Source organism: Portunus trituberculatus, chromosome 10, assembly GCF_017591435.1.
Source record: "Portunus trituberculatus isolate SZX2019 chromosome 10, ASM1759143v1, whole genome shotgun sequence".
Classification (NCBI taxonomy): Eukaryota; Metazoa; Arthropoda; class Malacostraca; order Decapoda; family Portunidae; genus Portunus; species Portunus trituberculatus.
Genome location: NC_059264.1, coordinates 13,506,512 through 13,524,390, shown reverse-complemented (window position 1 = coordinate 13,524,390; position 17,879 = coordinate 13,506,512). Strand labels below are relative to the sequence as shown.

At 38.7% G+C, this 17,879-nt stretch overlaps 2 protein-coding genes across 2 annotated transcripts in view; one reads left to right on the top strand and one right to left on the bottom strand.

Moving 5' to 3' along the window:
* The window catches only part of LOC123501938 (superoxide dismutase [Mn], mitochondrial-like), a gene marked incomplete at its 3' end in the record, with an annotated part of 92,824 nt that extends 78,271 nt beyond the window's left edge, over positions 1-14,553 (bottom strand). Inside the window, 1 exon segment of the mRNA XM_045251037.1 lies at positions 14,402-14,553.
* LOC123502054 (general transcription factor II-I repeat domain-containing protein 2-like) lies at positions 55-7,885 on the top strand. Its single transcript, XM_045251206.1, has 3 exons — positions 55-1,306; positions 6,676-6,773; positions 7,595-7,885. Exons 1-3 carry the CDS (start codon positions 55-57, stop codon positions 7,883-7,885), a joined length of 1,641 nt encoding a protein of 546 aa, XP_045107141.1.
* Positions 14,554-17,879: the final 3,326 nt, after the last annotated feature.

The window sequence follows — 17,879 nt, the reverse complement described above, 5'->3', positions numbered from 1 at the left end:
GCTGTTGCTGAGACACTGTTTGAGGGAAAACAAAAACATGTGTGAAAAAATCCGATGTCAGCTTCAACAGCAACTAGAAAATCTGAAATATTAGCAGATGATGTACTGGCACAGCTTGATGCTGCAATTCAGAGTGCACCATGCATATCTTTGGCCATTGATGAGTCTACAGATGTTACTGATAATGCCCAGCTTTTGGTGTATGTGAGATTTTGTAACAAAGATAAGAAGGAGATCTGTGAGGACCTGCTGGGTGTAACACCACTGGAAACACACACAAGAGGAGAGGACATATATGCAGCAATAAAAGAGATGCTGAGGAAGAGGGGCATAGATCTGAAGCAGGTTGTCTCTGTCACCACAGATGGTGCTCCTGCCATGATTGGAAAAGAGAGGGGGGCTGTGTCCCGGATGAAAGAGGACAACCCAGATCTTCTTGCATACCACTGTCTCATCCATCAGACTGTTCTGTGTGCCACTCTATCACAACATTTTGCTGAAGTAATGAACACAGTGATGAAACTCATCAACTTCCTTAGGGCATCCTCATCCCTTCAGCATCGCCTCCTGAGAGAATTCCTGGCAGATGTTGAGGCAAATGCCAATGACCTGCTACTGCACAACAATGTGAGGTGGCTGAGCAAAGGAAATGCACTGGGACGTTTCTGGTCTGTTCGAGAAGAAATTGCAGCTTTCTTAGAGCAGGTCAAGAGTCAGAGAGCAACACAGTTTTCACTTTTTCTGCAAGATGAGCACAAGATGAACATGGTTGCCTTTTTGGTTGACATTACATCACATCTTAATGAGCTCAATGTAAAGCTGCAGGGCCAGAACAACACAGTTGCTGATTTGATGACAGCTATTCGCTCTTTCCAGAGGAAGCTGGACATTTTTAAAGAAGATCTTGAAGGAGGGTGTGAACACTTCCCAAAACTGCAGGAACAGATCCAGGGTGAGAGAGACGTTTATCCTTATGTTGACTTCATAGACAAGCTGATTGGAAACTTCAGTAAAAGGTTCAACAGCTCCAGCCTTGGGCAGCAGCTCCTCCTGCTAATCCAGAATCCTTTCCTCATCAGAGAAGTCAGAGGATTTTCGAAGGAAGTGACACAGACATTCAAGTGGGCACATGCAGGATCTCTACAGCTTGAGCTCATTGATCTGCAAGGAAATGCTCCATTAAGAGAGCATTTTGAGGCAACTGACCCTGCTACTTTCTGGCTACAGACTGTGTCTGAGAGTGTGTTCCCTGGTCTCACCAAAGTAGCACTGCACACCTTGACTATGTTTGGATCGACTTACAGCTGTGAGTCAGCTTTTTCCACTATGAACATTATCAAAAACAAGAACCGTTCAAGGCTCACCAACGAACACCTACATGTCTGCATGAGAATGGCACTGACTCCATTCCAACCAAGATTTAAATCACTGGCAGGGCAGTCCCATGCCCATTTCTCTCATTAAGAAAAGTTAAAAAAAAAAGAATAACTAAAAGAGGTGGTGTTCAAAGTTCTGTTTGCATTTTTTTTCCTAAAAGAGGCACTTTTTATTTATTGTTTTCTGAAGATGTTGAATTTTTTTACTTGAAAAGGAAGCCTTCACTTTTGTTATGCTGAGATCTCTGTAAGAAAAAAAGAGAAAAATGTTTAGTCAATACTTTGTTTGCACATGTTTTTCCTAAAGAAGCCACTTTTTATTTATTGTTTTCTGAAGATGTTGACTTTTTTTTTTAACTGGAATAGTAGGCTTTCAATTTTTAGGCTGGGACATCTTCAAGAAAAAAAATAAAAGTTCTGTTTGCATTTTTTTCCTAAAAGAGGCACTTTTTATTTATTGTTTTCTGAAGATGTTGATTTTTTTTACTTGAAAAGGAAGCCTTCACTTTTGTTATGCTGAGATCTCTGTAAGAAAAAAAGAGAAAAATGTTTAGTCAATACTTTGTTTGCACATGTTTTTCCTAAAGAAGCCACTTTTTATTTATTGTTTTCTGAAGATGTTGACTTTTTTTTTTAACTTGAATAGTAGGCTTTCAATTTTTAGGCTGGGACATCTTCAAGAAAAAAAATAAAACTTTAATCAATGCTATGTTTGCACATATTCTTTTTCCTAAAAGAGCCACTTTTTATTCATTTTCTCCTGATGATGTTGACTGTTTTACTTGAAGTGTAGGCCTTTAATTCTTTAGGCTGGGACCTCATTAATTTGAGAGAAAAAAGGGTTTTTTGGCTCTGCTCGCAATTTATTTTATTCTGAGATTTCTGTTTTCTTTAATCTGAAATAAAGGCCTTAAATTTATTTGCCTGGGACTACTTTTATTTAGGGCAAAAGAGCTAGCTGTGCACTCTGTTAAACATTTCCTGCATTGAAAATAGACAATAAATACTGTTGAATCCATATGAAAATGTCGACATAGGGAACGGCTATAAGACACAAGCTGGACTTCCGTTCGGACCTTTTACTTGGGGGAAATTTTAAGAACTGGACCTCAGTGACTTTTAATTGAATACCCCTGACCTACACAAATACAAGTAGGAAAAGAGCAATCATCACATATGGGTACAGTACAGTACAATCACTCAAACTTCTCAGTATATGTGGATGGTGGAATAGCCTACGTAAAATAGTGAAATCACCTACACAAATACAAGTAGGAAAAGAGCAATCATCACATATGGGCTGCTATAATGGCTGGAAAGGCCCATGCCACTCCCCCCATAGTCTGGCAAATCTTCAAAAGCCTACGTAAATCTTGTGTGGTGCGGTGAGGAAGTACACAGTGGACTGGTGATAGTAGCAATCCCTGTAAGATGTTATGACAGTACTACAAAGAAATAAAGCAAGTTAGGGTTAGTTTAGTGGGGTTTACATAGTACCCTCAAGATTTTAATCTTACTTTCGGCCTTACTATCTTACAATCCGGAAAATCCTAGAATCCGGAATGCCCGACTTCCAGATTTCAGGACTTTTACTGTAAGTCCTCGTTATATGGTACATATGCGTTCCTGAAAACCTTACCGCATATTGAATTTACCGTATACCAAACCCATTATAACATGTAATAATAGGGAATGTGTTCCAGCACGTCGTCATCCCTACAGAAATTATAATACATGAAAATAATAATTAACCCCTTCCTCGGCAGAAACGAGTATACTGTTTTCACTAAATGTTCCGTTTTCAATCGTCGAGTATACTCGTCTAAAATTTGACCTTCAAAAACCAGCTACAGACATATATATTCGTTTTCAGTCATCGACGAGTATACTCGTATAAAACTTGACCTTCAAAAACCAGCCACAGACGTATATACTCGTCAATTCTGGGCCTTTCTAAGCCATTCTACATGTGAAACGAATACAGTAAAGTCCCGAGTTACATCGGTCTCGAGTTACATCAAACTCGTAGTTACATCAGTCCACTATAAGGCAATTTAAGATTAAAAAAATTGAAAAATTATAAATCGTAAAGTGTGGGATTTATTGTTATTGTTGGTGGTTGCCCGCCACACCGCCCGCCTCACGCTTGAATACAATAACACCCTGCCTCAGTTCCACCACAACATCGCCCCTGGCAAGAGTGTTATCCTACTTCTGCTTTTACTGACTCAAGTTCTTAGTATCTTGCTCAATGGCACCATAGAGAAAACTTCTTAGTGACAGCAGTGATGCTAAGAAAAGGAAAACCATTATGCTACACGAAAGAGGACATAATTAAAAGACATGAGAAGAGAGGCAGCAGCTGTGTGTGAGGGAGATAAGGAGAAAATGGGAAGCCCGTTACCATGACAACGGGGAGGTTGACGACCTTGAGGGCTCGCACACCTATCACAACAATAACAACTCCGGAGCCTTCGCCTGGGCCACACGACACTCGCAGCTGACTTGCACCGTCTGCGCTTGTCTGCTGATTCCTATTGCCCTTTCCTATTGCATTTCCTGCCCCGCTGCCCACGCTTCTACTCCCACCACACTGCACTACGCTCCCAGCTGTCCACCCTGGGCATCACAACATTCGACCTGCCCACCTCCTGGCGGCCTCAGGCATCCACCCCTCTTGGCAACCTGCAGTCCTTCGCGTTCGTGGCCCTAATCAACAACAAAAACAAGCTTGTTTCATATTCCTACGTAGTTGTAAATAATATAACAATATAACCTTTAACTTACCTGAATGACCATAAATAATGATTGGTTGAAAACTCGATAATATGCTTTGAAATGTACAGAAACTCGAGTTACGTACAAAATCGACTTACGTCATGTTTCAGGAACGTAACTCTGACGTAAACCGAGACCTTACTGTATTGTACACCTGGCAGAGGCGACAGGAGGAGCGGTAAGATTTCAAGGACGGTCTTACTAGACTTGCTCCGGCAACCACTGTCGTCACATGGGTGTTGTTTTCATCCACATTACCACTCATTTTTAGTACCCTTCAAATAATTTACACCCCAAATGTTTAGTTCTGAGGAAGATAGCGAACATGAACCTTCCCTCAGAAGCTTGAATACTTCTGATGACACTGCCAGTTCATCAGACAATGAATATTTCTCGACAAGTGAGGAGGAGGAGGAGGAGGGAGGTGAAGAGAGAGCTTGGAGTTTATAGGAAGACGAGTTAACTCGTATATGTCTACAAAGGTATTTTTAAAATAAAAAGTTAACCACAAAAATGGGGAAAAACAGTAATTACAAGCTGTTTTCATAATCAGCATGAAAAATACTATATAGAACCAAAATTTAAAAATGTCTGAAAAAGAAACGTTTTTAAGTAAAAAATTGTTGGGGATGGGGTTAAAAAAAAAAAAAGGTAAAGTACTGCACAAAAGAAGTAAACAGAAAATGTTTTAATTTACCCTTCAATCGCCATGTATTCTATCAGATGATGTCCTTCCTGAGGCTAAGGGACACTAGGGATTTCAGCCCTTATTCATCTTCCACCGAGTGGGCAGGCAAGGACAAGACGACGTTGTCGTCTGCACTGTCAGAAGCAGATGTAGAAGGGCCAGCTGTAGCAGGATCAGCACATTTCAATGGTTTGAAGAAAGAGAATATTGAGGAAGGGCCAGCTGTAGCAGGGTCGGCAGGTGTGATAGGGTCAGCATGTCTGACTGGCTTGAAGAACCAGTAGATGGAGGACTGTTTAGTTTTTCCTGTTTTCTCATCATAGATTTCTTGATAAATCTTGACACTTTTCTCTATGTCATGAGCCACTTTGCTACTCCTGGCAGGATTTGGGTCACGTTCCTTCAGGGTTTCCAGAGCTTTTTCGATACCACCGAGACATTCTCTAAGAGTTTTGATGTCCAAGCCACGCACAGGTTCTTCCTCGTCTCCCTCTTTTTCTGCCTCCTGTGATGCCTTGTCTAGCTTTATAAGATTCAGCATGGCTTTCCAAAAGATCTTGAACATCATCATCATCAACTTCATCGAAGCCAGCCCTATGGCACAGATTTCTATGCCAAGTTCATGGTAGACGTCTTCACTTCGTCCCAAGGTGACTTGATGTTATGTAAGGCATGCTTAATGTTATACGACTTCCACCATTCAATGAAAGTGGGTCTGCCAGGCCCATCTGTACCCTTTATCAGTTGTTGCATGGTTCGCTACTTGTAGTAGGTTTTTAGTCTTTGCCATGATTATTACGAACATATTTGTGCTTACCATAGATCCTTTAATATTCCATTTATTCATTTAATTAGTAATGCATGTAAGTAATATGTAATGCACTAAAAAAAAAAAGGGGGGATAGGGGGAGAGATAATACTCCAAGAATGGTCAAGTTAAAGTCAGTACTATGAGTGGCACGCAAAGTTCATGGAAGACGTCTTTGCTTCGTCCCAAGATGACTTCATGTTATCTAAGGCATGCTTATGTTATTTGACTTCCACCATTCACTGATATTGGGCTTGCCAGGCCCATCAGTGCCCTTTATCAGTTGCTGTATGGTTTGCCGCTGGTAGTAGTTTTTTAGTGTTTGTCATGATTATTATGAATATATTTGTGCTTACATTAGACCCTTTAATATTCCATTTATTCATCTAATTAGTAATGCATGTAAATAATACGTAATGCAGTTAAAAAAAATGGGGGGGGGACAGGAAGAGATAATAGGCTCCAAGGGTGGTCAAGTTAAAGTCAGTACTGTGAGTGCCGAGGAGGTGTGGCATGGATGACGTCATCACCCCCCCTCCCCCACGTTGCGACTCCGACTCCGACTCTGACTCTGACTCCATGAAATTTGAAGGTTGCGACTCCGACTCCGTTTTTTTTTTTTTTTTACAGTACAACAATATAGTCTATTTTTTATACATCACGGATGGTGGCCAAGGGAAAAGATTAAGCAAAAAGCCTGCTAGTTGCCACATCCAAAAAAGACGAAAGTTAAGAGAATCAATACTTATATATTTTCGAGTCAATCCATAATAAAAGTATACTTGACGATTATATAATTATCATAAATTAATAAAAATTATCTTTATATGTAGTGCTTGAATGGACACATCCTCCACAAAGTCAATTTCTCCCAATTTGTAGGAATCTCCAATCTCCATGAAGTGGAATCTTTACTCAAAAATTTATCACGTAAAGGAGTCAGAGTCGCTCATATTTTTACCGACTCCGACTCTGACTTCAATTCCAATTCCAACTCCAACTCTGACTCCGACTCTGGCCAAAAGTATCCGACTCCTCGACTCCGACTCCACACCCCTGGTTTAGAGCCAACTTTTGTGAGGGCTACTTTGTTCGGATGGACTACGATGGTCCCTTGGGCTCAGTGAGGTTGATGAAGGGCAGGCATGCGTTCCGTTGGAGGTTAGCACACTGCCCCCCCGCAACCCCCAACGGAACGCAAAGGAACGCGTATAGCCATACGGGTATGGTTGACAAGATGGCCGTCCAAGCTGGCTCTCCTCCTCCTCGCTCAAGAGCTCGCAAAAGACCCTGTTGGACGCTGCAGAGCTCCTCATAGCACGAGAGGAGGAAATATTACTGAGGCAAGAGGAAGAGGGAGAAGAGAGGCTGCCAAGGCAAGGAGAAGAGGGAGAGGATAGGCCGCCAAGTCCTGTGCGGGTCAAGGACTATGCAGAGACTATAGTGCCTCTTTACTCCGGGAAAGACTTCAAGAAACACTTTCGAATGCAAAGGGAAACTGTCCCAGCAGCCACAGGTGCTGGAAGGGCCTCTGCAGCAGCTACCATGGCAGTAGAGGCTGTCTCTTCTTCCTCAGAGGCTGTGGGAAGAAATGCGACACATATAACACCGTCTTTTTATTGCTATAAATACTAATATTTTGGTCATATTGCCTTATTCCAGCATTCTACAAGGGATAACAGACTTAGCACATTGTTTTTGATGTTCTGTGACGTCGCATAAGCTGTCAAAATAGCATTTACATCCCCCACACTGAAAATATAGTGGTGAGGCGGCGGCCGTCTGCGGTTTGTTGATAAACAATAGTTGCCAGACACCGCCAAGCATTCACCTCCGAGGAGCACAAGGTCCCACAAGCTTCCGCAAGGCGAGCTGTATGCTGGTCCCCCCAATTCGGGGGAAGTATGCCATACTGTAAGCCTTACGGTCCCCAACGGAACGCAGCCCAGGGCTGGGTACAAGCGAGACCTCTTTGACCTCTCAAAGATTCCACTACCTGAGAAGTACCCAATGTGTCGCCAGCTTCAGCCTGGGAAGGAACACCACCTCCAGCAGCTTCTCCAGTACATTCCACCGATTAATGCCAAGTACCTCAAGTACGCCCTTGAGAAGCAAGCTGAACTTAAAGAAGCTAAAGAAGGGCTTCGTCAAGGGAACGACCCCAAAAATGACGAAAACCTGGACTACAATGACGAGGAGTCGGCAGTGGATGACCCTCAATCCATGCAACAGTAACATCACCAACTATGACATACTGATTACAACATCACCGATTACGACATCACCTACCTACTATGCCTACCAACTACGTCTACCTACTATGTCTACAACCACGTCTGCTACTACTACTACTACTGGATTTGGTAAGAATTATTCAAAACAGTTATTAATGTTAATATTTTTACACACTAATTTACCATTATCATGTACTATTTTAACATCTGTTGTCTTTATGTGAATGTTATTACACAAATCATGACGTTTGGGGGTTTAGGGTCGTGTTATTGTGCGTTATGAAAAAAAAATAAAAAATTTTGAGCAGAGAGAAATGCAGTCATTGTTTGGTCATTCACAATGCAATAAGCTACTAAGCTAATTTTTTTTGCCAAACTAAAAGTAGACATTATGATCTTTCATTTAAGACCAACCCCAGCTCTCTATCTTTATCCGTTGTGAAGATATCGCATACTGAATGTCGCCAAACTTTGTTCGCGTTTTTCTCCACTTTTAGTTTTTGGCGCTCGTGTCGTTCCGTCAATGAACTCCTTATATATATACAGGCAACCCTCGCTTAACGAAGGTTCACACAACAAAATTTCGCTACAACGAAGGTTTCTTTTTACTCCCATCTGCTCATTTAACAAGCACCAGGCTCACTTCAATGAAATTTTATCCAGGTAATTTTTTCCAAGTTTGATAGCCCCACTGTATCACTCAAGCCGACAGGCTTTTGAATACACCAGCGCCTCTCGGGGACAAAACGTGCACCACTCACTCCCCCTAGTTCAAAACAATAACAGCATCAGCAGCAGTTCGTCTTTCCTCACTCTACAGTCTACATGCCACCAAAATACCATGCAATGTCGCCTAGCGTTGCTAAGCAGACCAGGAAGTCTCTTACTCTCAAATTGAAGCTGGATATTATTCACAGATACGAGAAAGGCGAGAAAACTAATAGCATTGCTTCCCACCATGGCTTGAGTTCATCTACTATCTACCATTTTCAAATCAGCAGACTCTATTAAGAAGACTGGTGAGATCATATCTTCCTTGAAAGCTAAAAGAACCACCTGAACTTGTGACTCTGCTATGGATAAAATGGAAAGCCTTGAGGAAATATGGTACATAAGTTTTGTATGCAGTACAATGATGCGCCCTTTGTTTACATTCCACAGGTTGCCAGCTAGTGTCTTTCCCACTCCACTCTCCCTCCCTTCATAAATTTAAGATCATCAACATTATAAAGTTACTTACATACATACATTAGTGTACATTATAATGACTTTGTTTTAAATTAAACTGCTTAAATGTTTAACTTCATAATTATTACTTTCATTAAACCTTTTATCGTACTATGATGCACTCTCGCTTTGTTTACTCTCAATGGAAGCTCAAGTCAGAGGTCAAACTTGTTATACGAGTAATTGGCTCGCTTAATGAAAATTCGTTTAACAAAGGTTTTTTTTGGGAATGTAACCCCTTCATTAAGCGGGGGTTGCCTGTATGTATATATATATATATATATATATACATACATACATACAAAGGTCAGACCTAGAATCATCCAAGATGGAGTTCTTAGCAAAGATTTGAGAGAAAAGCTCAGCTTTGGAGACAGAAGAAATGGCAGTGGTGCCATCAGGATCAAATAAAGGAAGGAAAGATGATGAAGTGAAGTTATTGGAAATGTTTCTAGCTAGATACCAGAAGTCTCAAGAGGAGTTTGAGTTTGAAAGATTTTGACATTTTCTATTTATGAAGGAGTGTTTGGCAAGTTGAAGAACAGACTTGACATGATTAGACAGAAATATAAAGTGCATGAGACTCAGGAGATTTAAGGCTCAAGTACCTTTCGTGGGCAGCCTCTCCATCATGTATGGCACGAAAACAGGTTGTGTTAAGCCAAGGTTTCAATTTGAAGGTTTAGGTTGAGAGAAAAATGAGGAATGTACACCTCCATGCCAAACACTATCACCTCTGTTATGCATTCAGCATAAAGAGATGAGTCTCTGACATTGAAACAGTAACCATTCCAGGGAAAATCAGCATAATACTTCCTCAGGTACCCCCAACTGGCAGAGGCAAGATGCCAGAGGCACCTCTGCTCTGGGGGATCCTGAAAAGGGATTGGAGAAATAGGACAAGATACAGAAATGAGATTGTGATCGGAGGAGCCCAGCAGAGATGACACGGTAACAGCATAAGCAGAAGGATTAAAGGTAAGGAAGAGATTAAGAATGTTGGGCATGTCTTAAGATGGGCAGGAATATAAGTAGGGTATTGCACCAGTTGCTCTAGGTCACGGAGGATAGCAAAGTTGAAGGCTAGTTCATCAGGATGGTCAGTGAAGGAAGAGGAAAGCCAAAGCTTCTTGTACCACTATGCTACTTTGCTAGAGGGAACTTATGGTCGACAATGTCAGATGGTTTGGGGACATCTGCAAATTTTTTTTCACTGCACAGCAGTTATATTGAGACATATATCACCAAAATATATGAGGTTTCCTGAACCAGCCAACATGTGTCATTTTGCAGAGGAATTGCTGGCTGTGTAGATGGAACTTAATTCCAACTGTTAGCCCTGGAGAAAACGATGCAGAACTGTACCACTGCAGGAAAGGCTGCCTGCACTGAATGTGATGGCAGTCTGTGATACCAAAATATGTTTCACAAATATCATTAGTCGTTAGCCAGGAAGTGTCCATGATAACAGCATTTTTTATAATTCTAGGCTTTGGCAAAAAAAAAAAAAATAATAATTAATCAATTAATTAAAAAAAATAAATAAATAATAAAATATATATAAATAAAGAAAAAAAAATAGAAAGGAAGGTTATACAGGGTACTTATTGGGAGATTCAGGATATCCATCTATAACTTTAAGTTGACACCAACACTGAATCCCCTAAGTGATCAAGTAATTAGATATAGCACATAACATATGGGCACACACAACTTACTTGGGCTATGCTTTGGGGGTGTGAAAATGGTGGTTTTCAGTATTGAGATACTTACAAACAAAATAGAGACAAATAAGGAGACCATTATTGTTACGTCATTACTGCACAATATTCCTGTGAACAGCGGGCTGCCTGCACCAAAATCTGTGCCAGAAATTGTAGAAGTACAAGAGTATGTTCTTTTGGAAGAAGCAACAGGAAGTGCTGCATGGGAGGATTACAGAGCAGTGGTTTTAACCTGTATATTTATTGTACTAAGGCAGGTGTTGGCAAACTACAGCCCACCAAATAAATTCATGCGAGTTGACAGATGTCACTAGATCTGAAAGAGAAAATTAATAAAACAACGGCAAATAATATTGTGAGCATTTCATTTTCTTCCTGCATGTGTGCCTATGCCAGGAAAGAATGGTTTCTTCTTTAAAAGCATTTTACTTTATATTTTAAACATTAATAATTTTAGGTTAATATAGTATGCAGCCCTATAATAGATTTTTTTCAACATGGCTCTGCACTGAAAAGTTTGCTCACTCCTATACTGAGGTGTGTGTTTTCATTTTCAAAGTGTAGAACATATCCTTGATCTGATAAATAAGTTAGTGCTACCACAATTATTTTAATCTGTTTTAGTGATTAAGTTACCATATTCCATTTGGTTACATTCAGTGTTTAATTGTTAATAGCTTCCTTACAGTGTAGCTGTACTATAGGCTATAATTGGGTAATATAGAAGAATACTGGTGTAGCAGATCCTTATTATCAACATTTTATTTAGGAAAATATATATTCAAAGTGGAAATCCAGCTACAGCTGGCCATTGCTTTGGAAACTAATGCATCTAATCAAACCAACCTACCCTCCAAACCTAGTGTAGATCCCCAACATAAAAAATCCTGGATTCATCTCTGCTACTATATGTAAACAGTTATTTTGTAGATACATTTGAAAATAAGTGTTATTTTTGTGTGTATTCCTCTTTTATTAAACAAAAATAAAGTATATTATGTCTTTCCCATAATCTTGCACATAGTCCAATTTTGCACTCATTTATTTCCTTGTAAAGAAGCCAAAATTTTTCAAGGAGCCTGCTACATCCTTGATGGTGTCTGCAGCTTCTGTATTACTTTTGAACTGCAGCAATTTCAAGGTATGCCTTCTTCCCCTTCTTCAGGGTGATCACCATACTGTGAGATTTATCTTGCAGGACTGGCTTTTCTGACACCAGCTCAAGCAGGAAAATCTTATGAGTCTGGGTTAATGGAACTCCTTTCATTAATGACATGATGATACTTAATTGATAAGCACTGGCTAGACCAACAATTATAATTGCACAGACTGCCACACAGCTGATCAGTTTTGGGTGAAAAGTGCATCTTCAGAGCTGCCAACCTGTGTGGAAAGCCATGTTGGTGTTTGGTCTTACCAACATCATGTAGTGTCTCCTTACCCAAGTTTAAAAAACTCATTTGCGAAGTTAGTAAGAGGAAGCACAACGTGGTGTTTGCTGCTGTTACTTACTAACACTACCTTTTAAAAAAATTGGTTAACAAACTATGAGCTTGAAGTTTAAAGTATGAAAATGAGAGGGATTTAAAATGTTTCATGGAACAACCTTGGTGTTTTGCGATCATTACAACAGCTGTCTCAATATCCATATGCACAGGCTAAACTTGACAGATGCCCCTCACTGTCCATGATGCCCCACATAGCCAGACACCTGCTGCTATACTGTCAATGTTACCACTCCAACCACACTGCTTTCCTCTAATGGCATCACTCCATATCCACAGGCCATCACTAGAAGAATTCCTCTTCCCAAGACACAAATAAGGTAATAACTTCATACTAATTTCTAAACCTTGCCAGTTAGGTTAGGCTAGTTTGCTTTGGTTATATCAGTTTAACTGGCTTATATTAAGTTCTTTTAGTCTGAGGAAGACATCAGTCAGCAGTGGGTGTTGTCTCAAACAGGTTATGTTAGTTAGTTTAGGTTTGGCTAGGTAGGCTAGATTAGGTTGAATCAAATAAGTTTGGTCAGGTTGGCCTAGCTAGTGGTGGCAAGTACTTTTCAAAAGAAAATTTGGATTGTTCCTTCTGCAGTATTTTTGTGACAAAATCATTTTTTCCAGCACATTTCTGTTTTGTATTTTGCTTTTTCATCACAAAACAGTACTTTCTGAGGGAATAGGGAATCAGGGAGGGTGTAAAAATAAAATAAATGAATGAATGTATGTATACACGTATGATTATATATATATATATATATATATATATATATATATATATATATATATATATATATATATATATATATATATATATATATATATATATATATATATATATATATATATATATATATATATATATATATATATATATATATATATATATATATATATATATATATATATATATATATATATATATATATATATATATATATATATATATATATATATATATATATATATATATATATATATATATATATATATATATATATATATATATATATATATATATATATATATATATATATATATATATATATATATATATATATATATATATATATATATATATATATATATATATATATATATATATATATATATATATATATATATATATATATATATATATATATATATATATATATATATATATATATATATATATATATATATATATATATACCTATACAATTTTTTGGAAAAAAAGTGCAGATTCATTCAAAGAAAATTACCATAAAAATAGTAATGCCTGGAGTTGGGAGACTAGTTAAGAGAACATTTACCAAAACATGGTTGCCTTTCCAAGAACAGCAACAAGACAGCACACATTAATATTTACCAAACTTTTACTTAGCTTATTATTTCAATAAGTTGATGCATATTGTATGATACTCTGCAACCATAATTCTATCTAGTAAGTAAGTATTGATTTCAGAAGAGATTAGTGCCATAGATTTCCATACTCTGAAACCCACCCAAAAAAAAACATTCACAGGTCATCCATCACAAATACTTAAACAATATTAATAATAATAATAATAATAATAACAACAACAATAAAAGTAAGTCATGGATGTGGTTAAAAAAAAAGCCAATAATGTTTGCCATTGACCGCGATCTTGGGCAAACTATGCAAAATTCCGATTCCATACGCTTTTAAATGTGTCATAAATAAAAAAAAAAAAAACAAAGGTAAACAACTAGAAGGGCATTACCCTGACATCAAGTAATAAGGAATGCATTAATGGTGAAAAGTGTGAGATTGACGAGCTTCACAAAAAAATGCGCCAGTAAGGTTTGCCCGTGACCTTGAAATTCCAAGACCACTTGACAAATCCTTCCCAGCACCACATGCCCTGCTGTACCGAGGTGCCCTCACTACGACAGTAGAGGCACACTTGCAAGTCACCGTGATGAGATTCATGATAAGTGATGTTGCTCATTTCAAACACCGGTCTCTTAACCTTAGGTTAATTTAAATTCTTAATTTTAAATTATCCACCTATTTATTTACTCATATATGCCTTTAGTCGTCCTTTGTATTCTAGCCATTACCTGGTGATGATTGAGGTATTCTGGACGCAGGGAGATCGAGAAATAACGTCACACCAACGAGTAGGATGTCTGCAGTGAAGAGAGCCGCAACTACCTGGGTGCCTGAGAGGCTGACAGTGGCGTTGCCAGCGCGCCGCGCATGCGTAGTCGTGTATTGCCTATATATTTTATAACTATTCAGTATGTATTATTCATCACTCTTACATTCTTGAATATATGAGTGAATATAATAGTTGCGGATTTCTATCGAAATTTGCTAGAACAACTGCATGACAGTCTATTACTTTAAAAGGATAAAAGTATAAAAAAATATTTTTCATCTTCCTCTATCTATGGGGAGTTTTCAGAACTCACTCATGTCACCGCTGCTACATGTCTCCTTGTGATATTAGGTAAAATATTGTTGGATTAAATCCTAGGTGCATAAAGATGCATAGAATGTTGATTATTATGATATTCTGCATCTACTTTTAAATATCCTTCTTTATTGTATCAATTATTATTGAAACAATAAATGTATCAACCAATCAATCAATCAATCATTTCTTACATAGATGATTTTGGGTGAAATTGGTCAAAACAGAAATATCTTTGTGATTATCTAGCAAGAATGTTATCAATATCTTAAATACGGGTACCTGTAAAACTCGAGCGCACACTAAGTCCAGCGGCATACTAACTAGAGCGTCAGCGCAACCAAACTTTTCCCCAAAAAGAATTCCCCAGATTGATGGAAGAACACACACACACACACACACACACAGACTGGACTTGGTCTTTAGTACAGAGCCAATGGTCATTGAGGAGATGATGGTGGAGTGCCCTTTAACAAAGAGTGATCATGCAGTTTTGGAGTTCAAGGTGATAGATGAAGAGAAATCTAGAAGAAATGAAGAATATAAAGTGGGAAGATGGAATTATGCCAAGACAGATTTTGGAAACCTAAAGAAATTCTTTCAAGAGACAAATTGGATGAAATTCAAGAGTGCTAAGGGAGCAAATGAAAAGTGGAAGGAATTTATAAAATATACAAAGAAGGTGAGAAAAATTTGTACCAATAAGACAACATAGAGAAGTTGGAAAGCAGGACTGGTTTAACGATAGATGTGAAAAGGCTAGAACAAGAAAAGAGGATGCATGGAAGAGGTGGAGAAGGAAAAGACGGATTAAGCAGTGGGAAAGTTACAAAAGAGCAAGAAATGAATATGTGTTGATTAGAAGAGAAGAAAGAAAGAAACAAGAAAAGGATATAATTGATAAATGTAAAGACCAACCAAGGCTTTTTACAGACATGTGAACAACAACATCAAAAATAGAGAAAGTATTGAAAGTTTAGAAGTAAATGGAGTATGCAGTGAGGATCCCAGGAAATGGCAGAGGCTATGAATGGATGCTTTCGGAAGGTATTCACAAAGGAGACTGCTTTTGACAAACCACTGGTAATGGAACAGAAAGGGATTATGAAGGAGTTTCAAGTAACTGTGGAGGAGATCAAGAATATGATGGGGAGTTTAGAAGTGAGAAAAGCTGTGGGACCTGATGGGGTATCAGGATGGATTTTAAGAGAATGCAGGAGCAACTGGCAGAAAAAGTTTGTGAAGTAATTGATGCCTCATTAAGGGAAGGTGTAGTGCCCCAAGACTGGAAAAGAGCTAACATTGTCCCAATTTATAAATCAGGTAACAAGAGAGACCCATTGAACTATAGACCAGTGTCACTTACAAGTGTGGTAGCTAAGATGTGTGAGAGGGTGGTGAAGAATAGATGGACAGACTTCTTGGAGAAAAATGACATACTTTGTGAGTGTCAATTTGGTTTTAGAAAAGGGCGTTCATGCACGACAAACCTGATATGTTACTATTCGAGGGTGATAGATGTAATACAGGAAAGAGATGGTTGGGCTGATGGAATATATCTGGATTTAAAAAAGGCCTTTGATAAGGTACCACACCGGAGACTGATCTGGAAACTTGAAATGGTAGGAGGAGTGCATGGCAGTTTACTAAAATGGATGGAAGACTTTTGGTAGGAAGAGAAATGAGAACAATAATTAAGGACAGACCATCAGAATGGGGCTTGGTGGAGAGTGGAGTTCCACAGGGATCAGTGTTGGCACCAGTAATGTTCGCGGTCTACATAAATGACATGGTGGATGGGGTGTCCAGTTATGTGAGCCTATTTGCAGACGATGCAAAATTGTTAAGAAAAGTGAGATGTGACAAAGATTGCGAACTACTCCAGGAAGACTTGGACAGAATATGGAAATGGAGCTGTACATGGCAAATGGAGTTCAACACGACAAAATGCAAGAAATTAGAGTTTGGCAAGAGTGAAAGAAGAATCAGGAGTATGTACAAGATAGGAAATGAAGACATAAAACCAGTCATGAAGAAAAAGACCTTGGGGTGACAATTACCAATGACCTATCGCCAGAGAGACATATAAACAAAATAATTGGAGAAGTATTGAACTTATTGAGGAACATAAGAGTGGCGTTCGTATATTTAGATGAAGAAATGATGAAGAAAATAATTACTGCAATGATAAGACCGAGGCTTGAATATGCAACAATACAGTGGGCTCGAACTTAAAGAAACACATAAGGAAACTAGAGAAAGTACAGAGGGCTGCAACAAAAATGGTGCCTGACTTAAGAGATTTGACTTATGAAGACAGACTGAACAGAATGCAACTTCCGACCCTGGAAAACAGAAGAGAAAGGGGAGACCTGATAGCAATATACAGAGTGATGATTGGCATGGAAAAATGGATAGGGAAGATCTGTGTATGTGGAATGAAAGAATGTCGAGAGGGCATGGGAAAAAACTAAAATGGCCACTTATAGGAGAGATGTGAAAAATATAGCTTCCCTCATAGAAGGGTGGAAGCATGGAATAGTTTAGACGTGGAAGTGGTCAACGCAAGGAATATTCATGATTTTAAGAAAAAGCTGGACATTAGTAGATATGGAGACGGGACAGTACGAGCATAGCTCTTTTCCCGTATGTTACAATTAGGTAAATACAATTAGGTAAATACACACACACACACACACACACACACACACACACACACAGCAGGAAACAACAAGGAAGATTTGGTTGAGAAGAGATCTCGGTGAAAAGGAAAGAGAAATGTTAAATGAGTTGAGAAAGGAGGCTTTGAAAAAAAATGAAGAGAGGACAGAAGAGGAGAAGAAAGAGTTTTTCTGGAGAATCTTGGATATGAGACTGAGGAAGTGGTTCATAACCCAGAAAAGTACAGCAAGAAAGGACTAAAGAAACTTACATATGAGCGAAATGTAATGTATTCCAACATAAATGGAGTGATATCGGGGATTTTAGAACTCAACGATTACTTGAGGGACAAGAACCCAGATATTGTGGGTCTTACTGAAACAAAACTGAGAGAGGGAGAAGACCTGATGAAGGTTGGAGAAGGAAATATAACGTTTGGAAAAGAAATAGAGTAGGTAAGA

Excerpts from the sequence above, each read along its gene's own strand:
- LOC123502054 (XM_045251206.1), top strand. The coding sequence starts at position 55 with ATGTCAGCTTCAACAGCAACTAGAAAATCTGAAATATTAGCAGATGAT. Across the intron at positions 1,307-6,675 it reads GTTTGGATCGACTTACAGCT|TATCCGACTCCTCGACTCCG; the intron begins GTGAGTCAGCTT and ends TCTGGCCAAAAG. Across the intron at positions 6,774-7,594 it reads ACGATGGTCCCTTGGGCTCA|CCCAGGGCTGGGTACAAGCG; the intron begins GTGAGGTTGATG and ends AACGGAACGCAG.